Below are 9,140 nucleotides of genomic sequence, written 5' to 3' on the forward strand. Positions count from 1 at the left end.
AACACTGTTTTTGCATTGTAGATTGCACTGTTCGTAGAGTGGAGTTTAAATATGGGTATCGGGATGAGTAAGCTGTTGGAGATAGCCTAATACTTACTAGCATATAGCTCGACGATCACGGGGAGAGGAGAGGGGTCGACGGCGGCGACAGTGCGAGTTGAGGGGTGGACAGTGACAGTGACGACACATGTGAGGGTGAGGGGGCGGTGGGGACACGGGGGGAGGGGGGAGGCTGGGGCGGCGGGGTCGTGAAGAGGGATAGTCCAAACAATATTGTATATTGGATTTGATTAAGTAAGGGTGAGGGGGTTATTCAGCAATCTAAATCTTGGTTTTGATGATGTGTTAAGTTTGTGTGAAATTCGTTTGATAAATTTAGTGGAGGTTATGTGTGTGAGTGATTTGATTAATTGGGTAGGTTTTACAACGTTTAAATTGATGGATTGTATAGTGATAATGTGGTATAGATATATATTTGAAAGGTCCTCTAGATGAGTATGGTGAGAAAGATCCCTAAAAAGTGGTAGTTGAGGCCAATAGCATGATGAGTTCCTTTTATTTGATGAGAGATGAATAAAATATCGGTTGCCATTAAAAAAATGAATGCTACTTATTTTCGCAGCACAATGTTAGTCCGAGACATCAGTTTGCGTAATAGTGAGGTTGTACAAATTGCAAGAAGAAAAACTGCAAGTTACACATACAGATTGGTTCAACGTTGCTTTCGATTGAACAGGATTCGTGGAACTGCACTTAAAAACAAATCGGTTTGCAGGTCTAACTTATTTCTTAATAATGGACAACGACTGCTCTGATATTTTGTGCTGGAAACGAAATAAAAAGAAGCACTGATATCCTTTTGGAAGAAAAAAAACACTGGTTCCTACGTTTAGCTAGCATCATATAGTTTGTTGTTACCACTTACCTCCAACCGTCGATAAATCATTACTGCCATAGACATAATTTACTATATGTAAACTTGGATAAATTATTGTTGTCAGAGAAAATGCGAGGAACAAATCCAAGTCGCATATTTATAATAAAGGTCAACTAACATAAAAATAAGTCTATAACGTTTATAATAAAGTGAAACAAAAGTAGAACACGTAACAATTATGACGGTGAACAAAGATTTTCTGTCGAAAAAACTAACACAACTTACCTACAGCATAACAATAAGTTAATGACAAGTCAAGTCTGTCAAACTTAACAAACTAGAGGCCAACCACACACCTGACAGCAATCGTCGGCACGCTTATGAGAAGAACAGGAGAGGTTCCCTACTGGATATTATTATATTATAAATAAATATAAATGTCAGCCACTTGGACCGAGTATTATACAAGCGAAAAGAGTTCAGGAAGGAAGCTAAGCTACTCCTGTCCTGTTTCAGGCACGACCGCGGACCGCTTCTAGTTCTGCATCGGCGGCCTTCGCTTCTCAGCCTTTTCCTCCCCCCATCCCGGAGACTTCTTCCCTGGTTGCTGCACAGCCTTCTTTTTTTGCGAGGTGGAGAGGTTTGGGGAGGAGAACACGAACGCATCCAAAGACCGGAGCGGAGCAGGGTAAGGGCTCTCTCCTGCAGGCTGCAGCCGTGGACCGTGGAGGGAGAAGATGCGCAAGGGGCAGCTCTTGTTGCTGCTGCTTTTGTTCGCTGCCGGATCAACAACCGCCTCCGCCAAGACCGACCCGCAAGATGGTTAGTTCTTTTTTGTTTGTTTGTTTGTTTGTTTGTTTTTAGTTCTTTGAACTATGGATGTGCGAACCAAAGGTTAGAGAGACTTTGATGGGTTCTGCCTGTTCTTTTATGTAATTATACGCTCAATCTGCTGTTTATTGGTAGCAAAAACTTTCTCTACGTAACATTTTTTTGGTCGTCTGCTTCGTACTTAGGCCCTGTTCCAAACTTTAGCAGCTTCTTTTTAGCTACTTTTAGCTATTTGTAATCTAAACAGGAGAGCTAACGGTGGTAATTGAAGCTAAACTTTAGCACTTCAATTCATATAGCTAAAGTGCTAAAGTTTAGCAGGAAGCTAAAGTTTATCCCGTGAGATTGAAACAGGGTCTTAGCTTTAGCTATATGAATTGAAGTGTTAAAGTTTAGCTTCAATTACCACCGTTAACTCTCCTGTTTAGATTACAAATGACTAAAAGTAGCTAAAAAAAGCTGCTAAAGTTTAGGGCTATTTGGCTGTGCGACTTTACTAGTTTCCAGTCCAACTAAATAATGGAAACCATAAATACCTCAGTTTTACTGATTGAACTATTTGGGTGTATTCTGTAATTTTTTTTGGATGAGACGCTTGTGGAAATGGCGACAAACAATCCAAAATTGGTCTCTTTCCTGCTCCTTTTTCTGAAAATGTTCTTGGTGTCATTTATTCAGTCAGTCAATATTTTTTCCTCGTGATTGTTTTGTGTTCATTTGTATTATAAAACTCTGCGTCGGTACATATGCTAAGCCTTGTTTGATGTGATTCTTTCAGTTTCTGGATGATAGAAGATAAAACATTTTGATAGTTCAATCTTTTTTACTTTCTATTATTGAAATATCTATATAATTAGTTGACTCCAATAGAGCTGAGTCCAACTCCATGTCAAAACTACATATGAAGCATCAGATCAACCATGGAGCAACTTCACGGTAGATCTAGGTTCTTACCAAACTACATATGAGCTGAGTCTCTGACATGGATCCACGTGTAATTATAAAAACATAACAAGAAGCCAAAATTAAAAAAAAAAAGTTGCATCTTCGTCCTGTCTGTGTGCGGCGCGACAGGGAGCGGCAGCAGCCAGCAACTGCATGGCGGCACGGCACGGCACGGGACGGGAGGGGCATGAGCCCCTACGGCGGCATGGCACGGGAGGGAGGAGGGTCTCGACGAGGAGTGACAGCGTCCACACGTCAACTCGGCGTCCATTGGAGGGGAGGGCCACGTGTCGCGGCAAGGTCGGGGCAGTACGGCGCAGCTAAGATGGCCTTGCGGCGACGGGAAAGAAGTGAGAAGAAGAAAGAACAAACCATTATTTCTGCATAACCAGTGGCATAGCGGATACATGAATCCATGAGTTTTTAGAGCATTTTTAGAGCACCTCTTGAGGTTTCATGAAATCCATGGGTCTGACCTCCAGATCTGAAATTATTGGGGGGGTCTTAATTCTGTGGTGATGAGGCGTTCGGTTTCACAAAACATATCTGTTCTGGATCTGATGCTGCTATTCCAAACAATCCCTTAATTCATGCCTGTCAAAAAATATCAATGAGATCATTAAATTGAATGTCCAAATGTTCATCGACAACTTATCACCCTTCTCTCTCTCTCTTGCAGAGGCTGCTCTCAGATCCTTGATGAAGAGATGGAAAAATGTGCCTGCTAGCTGGGGAAAGTCCAGTCCTTGCGACATGCCGTGGGATGGTATTTTGTGTGATGAAAATGGAAGGGTCACATCACTGTGAGTACAGCTGATCCCGCCATTGTCAGTGTCTTGCTCAGGATCCTGAAATTTTTTCTTGTTAACACTTGATATCAGGAATCTGTTTGGGATGGGCATGGGAGGCACTCTGAGTGATGATATAGGAAGTCTGACTGAGCTAACGATCTTGTGAGTACCGCCATCATGTATTTTGCCTTCTCAAAGATGCTGAAGATGTTTCACTATTTACGTTAGGACACTGAATCACTCACTTTCTGAGCATTTCTTTGCAGAGATCTGTCCTCAAACAGAGATCTTGGTGGGCCATTGCCAGCTGCCATTGGGAAGTTGTTTAAGCTTGAATCTTTGTAAGTTGCAACAGTTTCTGTTACGAACAGAGGGACCAATGCTTATTCTCTCCTACACATTACTGATTACCATTGATTGATTTTGTAGAGCATTGATTGGTTGCAGTTTCAGTGGTCCTGTTCCGAGCGAACTAGGAAACTTGTCACAACTCACATTCTTGTAAGACTATTGTTCTTCCTATTTAACAGTTGCCAAAATAGTGAAATATATCAATAGGATATTAATTATATACCTATTTTTGTTGCTTCTGCACAGTGCTCTGAACTCAAACAAACTAACGGGTAGCATCCCGCCCTCATTAGGCAAGCTCTCCAATGTCACCTGGCTGGACCTTGCCGATAACCAGCTGACCGGACCTCTCCCAACCTCCAGAGATAATAGAACTGGATTGGACCAGCTTCTTAACGCACAACACTTGTTAGTAGTGTCATAAAATGACATCAGTTTTGTCCCTTATTCTTTGTACGTGTCCATCACTCATAAATCTGCTTCTTCTGTTCTTTCTAGCCATTTTAATCGAAACATGCTGGAAGGTTCAATACCAGACTCTCTCTTCAGCTCCAGCATGCACCTCAAACATATGTCAGTGACTCAGATCAAAGATTTAACCTTTGCATTGTCACTTACTAGGAATTTTCTAATCATGATCTCTTTTGTCCAGCCTTTTTGACCTAAACAGATTTACTGGACAGATTCCAGCTTCTATTGGTGCAATTCCATCACTCACAGTACTGTATGTGTTCATAAAACTTGCTCTATAGTTTGTTGGCGGTTAGTATTATTTCAGGAAGCTGCTTATATATTATGCTCTCTGAATACAGTCGTCTAAATAACAATGGTTTCATGGGACCAGTTCCTGCTCTCAACAACCTGACTAATCTCCAAGTTTTGTAAGTCGTCCAATTACAGCATTTAACTTTATTAGGACAACATCTGTGTTGTGTCACCTGTAATATTTTTTTGTGGCAATAACAGAATGCTTTCAAATAACAAGCTAAGTGGACCAATTCCTAATTTGACCGGGATGGGCTCGCTAGAAAATGTGTAAGAATTTCCTTCAAGCTCTAGCCACAATTTTCTAGAAATTTACTCTCTTACCATGATTGGCATGCTTTATCATTTTCCACAGGGATATCAGTAATAACAGCTTTGATCCTTCTAACGTCCCAAGCTGGTTCTCAGATTTAAAGAGCATAATGACCCTGTAAGTCACAAACCTCGTCTGAAATTAATTAGTAAAGTGGCAGTTTTTTTTGGAGTTACACATGACCAAAGTCTCCTCTTTTTTCCAGTACAATGCAGTCAGTTGGGCTTTCGGGGCAACTGCCACAGAAGCTTTTCAGTTTTCCTCAACTGCAGCATCTGTAAGACAACATGTTAAAATTACTAGCGCTGTCAAAAAAACATGTTAAAATTACTAGACATCTCTACTTTATCTATTTAACAAAATACACTAACTTGTCGAGCACCCTGCAGAGTACTAAGTGATAATGAACTGAATGGCACGCTTGACATGGGAAACAATATGAGCAAGCATCTTGATCTTGTCGATATTCAAAACAACAAAATCACCTCAGTTACAGTGTACAACAGCTTCAAAAACCTCAAGTGTGTATTGCTGCTAATTTTAATACTTCGTTTTCTAACAGCATGTACATTCCTTTCTCATCAAATTCTTTAATTTTCTCAAAGGCTTGAAGGAAACCCACTCTGCAATGATTCTCTTCTGTCAGACACAAGTCCATGCATGGGCCTGCAAACTGAAGCCCCACCTCAGCCTTATCAATTTGATGTTCAATGTGCATATCCTTTTATAGAAACCATCGTATTCAGAGCTCCTTCCTTTGCCAACGTATTCGAGTACCTTCCCGAGCTACAGAAGAACCTGTCTAAACAATTGAACAGCTGTACCCCGAACTGGCTAGGCTTGGTACCTTACTTCGACGAAGATGCATACCTAAATGTGAATATTAAGGCATGCCCAGTAAAGCAGAAAAGGTTCAACTACTCTCAAGTGTTAAACTGCTTCAACCTGACCCGTCAGACTTACAAGCCACCCGAGATGTATGGGCCTTACTATGTGAATGCACATCCTTACGCATTCCACGATAAAAGTAACAGCTCCTTTCTTCTTTGTCGTTTCTGATATTATCATAGTTGCAAGTCTAAAATGTGACTGATGATGGTGTGCAGCATCTCGCGCTGTGTTGATTGGCATTGTGACTGGATCTGTTCTCCTGGTCGTGGGGCTCACTCTGGTTGTATTTTACGCTGTAAATCAAAAGAAACGGGCTCAGAGGCTTGTGTCCATCAACAATCCTTTTGGTGATGCACTCGACTAGATAATTACAGTCAATACTTTATGTCTTCATCTAATGTTGCTTTGTTTTTTATGTCTTTAATAAAAAAAATTCAGCGTCTTGGGGATCATTGGGAGAAGATATTGGTGCAGCACCACAACTGAAGAGTGCTAAATTCTTCTCATTGGAAGAACTCAAGTTATGCACCAATGATTTCCGAGAAATTAATGCGATTGGAGCTGGAGGCTATGGAACGGTAAGCAAACAATGCATTTGAGTACTGAAAGCACATTATTTATTCTTTTGTTCAGTACAGATTTACAGTTTTTTTCCGGTTCCAATGTAACAGGTTTACCGAGGAAAACTTCCAGATGGGCAGTTAGTGGCAATCAAGAGATCCAAGGAAGGGTCCATGCAGGGTGGCCTTGAGTTCAAGACAGAAATAGAACTCCTTTCCAGGGTTCATCACAATAACTTGGTTGGACTGGTTGGTTTCTGCTTTGAGAAGGGCGAAAAGATGTTAGTTTACGAGTTCATACCTAATGGAACACTAAGCGAGGCTTTATATGGTAAGTTGTTCATCTCATTTTATTAGTTACAGTTTGTTGTTGTTGTGCATCTTGTTGATTAACTGTAAACTCTCCACGATTTATGTGAATCCGAACTAGGTATGAAAGGAATACAATTAGACTGGAGCAGGAGGCTCAAGATAGCTTTGGATTCAGCTAAAGGGCTAGCATACCTCCATGACCATGCCAATCCTCCTATCATTCACAGAGATGTGAAGTCCACTAACATTCTCCTTAATGAGAAGATGACCGCAAAGGTTTCAGACTTTGGCCTGTCGTTGCTGGTAACAGACAGTGAGGAAGGGCAACTATGCACAAACGTCAAGGGGACACTGGTGAGCTTTCACTTTGTATCACTGTATGAGACAAAATGTTTGTTATGGCATGTATGCTGAGCTGCTTCATCCTAACTTGACAATACCCTCACTAATCAACACATCCAAATTGTTTGAATCCACGCAGGGCTACCTGGACCCAGAGTACTACATGACCCAACAACTCACAGCAAAGAGCGATGTCTACAGCTTCGGCGTAGTGCTCCTAGAACTCATAGTGGGTAAGCCACCAATACACAACAACAAGTACATTGTCCGTGAGGTGAAAATGGCACTAGACGAAGACGATGGCACGCACTATGGGCTCAAGGATGTGATGGACCCTGTTCTTCAGAAAATTGGGGGCCTCTTTGGCTTCCCACGGTTTCTAAAACTAGCACTGCAATGCGTTGAAGAGGTGGCAACCGCCCGGCCCTCGATGAACAGCATTGTGAGGGAGATTGAGGCGATCATGCTGGACAATGGGCTCACACCGGGCTCAATGTCTACGAGCTCTTCATTCAGCATTGAATCAAGAACGATGAAGGTTGGACCTAAGCACCCATACTCCAGTTCATCCATGTCAACCTCGACGTTTGATATGGATAGCAGGGCCTTTGAGTACAGTGGGGTGTTCCCTTCTTCTCATGGTAGCTTGAAGCCCTGAAGATCAGAACTTTTGGACTCCAACAATCTGTACGAGCTGTTATATATGTTTCAGTAGGACTGTACAGAATTGATGAACTTTGATTCGTTTTGCCTAGAGAGACAAAAGTATCTTTTGGTTTTTTTCTTTTTAAAGAAGAGATGTATATAATATTGGCCAAAACTTTTCTCCAGTGATATTGAAGCTTAGGTGAGGATGAACCAATTATAATGAACTCTCGAGAACATGATAAGTACTCCCTGTGTAATTATAATTTGTTTCTTCTTGTATTAGCCATATATATATATATATATATATATATATATATATATATATATATATATATATATATATATATATATATATATATATATATATATATATATAGCACTGGGCTTCCAATAACTAGAGAAAGCCCAGGTCAGAGAGTGCAATCCGGTCGAGCCGGATCAGGTCCAGACGTCTATAAAAGAAAACCCAGAGTGCTAGGGTTCAGTTTTTCACGCCCCATCCCGATTCATTAGCGACGGCTCGTGCGACGACGGCAGTTGCCCGAGAGCGCGCGATGGTTGACCACTAGCCGGTGGCTGCGGTGGCTGTGGCTCCCTGACCTCGACGCGTGGTGGCGGCGGTTCCTCGATCCGGAGTAGTGGCGGCGGCTCCCCGATCCAGAGGACGAGTGACGGTGTGGGCAAGCGGCGGCGTCCATGGGGCCCCGAGGTGGCGGCACTTTCAAGGCCGGCGAGCAAGCGGCGCCCCTCAACGTGCGAGTAGTGACGGCGACGCACGAGGCGCGAGGTTCGAGCGGCGTCACGGAAGGCGCGAGGTGCGATCAGCTACGATCGCGCATGACATCCTCCGATCCGGTGCAGTTCGGGTGGCCCGAGTGACGGCCTACATCTGTGTTTATGTCGTCGACGACATCCTTCGGCGACTACCTTCCCCGATTCATGTTTTCTTTTCGATTATTGTGTTTTATGCCTACCACATGTATTATTTACGCTAAAAACTGTACGATTTTATGCTTGAACACGGAGTTTGTATATCAGTTTACTGCATGCACATTGGAGACAATTCCTTGATTTATGTTGTTTGTAATTACCATAAAAAATCAAATTATTTATGTTCGTAAATGTCAGATTTGTACGTCTGCCATAAAATTATTCCTAATTCCCGCATGTTCGTAATTATCATAAAAAATCAAATCACTTATATTTGTAAATGCTAGATTTTTACGTTTGTCATAAACTGTTCCTAATTTCCGCTGGCGTTCTTAGTTGGACCGATATTAGATTTTTTATCAATTATGCTACATGGTGTAAGTATTTATGCGATGTTGTATAAGAATTATGCTCTATGTAACTCATGTCATCCAATTTTTTGCGCGTGTGAACTAGAAAGGAAAATATAATCCAAATTTTGCGCGCATGCAATGGAAACTCCCACGATTTTCCATAATTTTTGGATCTGTATAAAAATAGAAACCGCATGCATTCGACTACCATGTTTTCGGATTTGTCATAAA

At 41.8% G+C, this 9,140-nt stretch overlaps 1 protein-coding gene across 2 annotated transcripts; it reads left to right on the plus strand.

Annotated features, from left to right (window-relative positions):
• The first annotated feature begins 1,341 nt into the window (after positions 1-1,341).
• Positions 1,342-7,906, plus strand: LOC100192366 (putative leucine-rich repeat receptor-like protein kinase family protein). Of its 2 annotated transcripts, none has more exons than NM_001137546.2 (19): positions 1,342-1,699; positions 3,333-3,456; positions 3,535-3,606; positions 3,711-3,785; positions 3,874-3,945; positions 4,042-4,203; positions 4,294-4,368; positions 4,448-4,519; positions 4,608-4,676; positions 4,762-4,830; positions 4,916-4,990; positions 5,079-5,150; positions 5,263-5,394; positions 5,479-5,900; positions 5,980-6,111; positions 6,203-6,342; positions 6,436-6,655; positions 6,755-6,990; positions 7,118-7,906. In NM_001137546.2, the coding sequence occupies exons 1-19, from the start codon at positions 1,615-1,617 to the stop codon at positions 7,634-7,636; spliced, it is 2,823 nt and encodes a 940-aa protein (NP_001131018.1). In that variant the 5' UTR covers positions 1,342-1,614; the 3' UTR covers positions 7,637-7,906. The 2 variants fall into 2 exon arrangements, with proteins under 2 accessions (NP_001131018.1, XP_020397449.1); XM_020541860.1 differs by lacking the exon at positions 1,342-1,699 and adding an exon at positions 2,734-3,003 and having other exon boundaries at positions 7,118-7,891.
• Positions 7,907-9,140: the final 1,234 nt, after the last annotated feature.

The sequence above is a fragment of the Zea mays genome, chromosome 8, assembly GCF_902167145.1.
Source record: "Zea mays cultivar B73 chromosome 8, Zm-B73-REFERENCE-NAM-5.0, whole genome shotgun sequence".
Lineage (NCBI taxonomy): Eukaryota > Viridiplantae > Streptophyta > Magnoliopsida > Poales > Poaceae > Zea > Zea mays.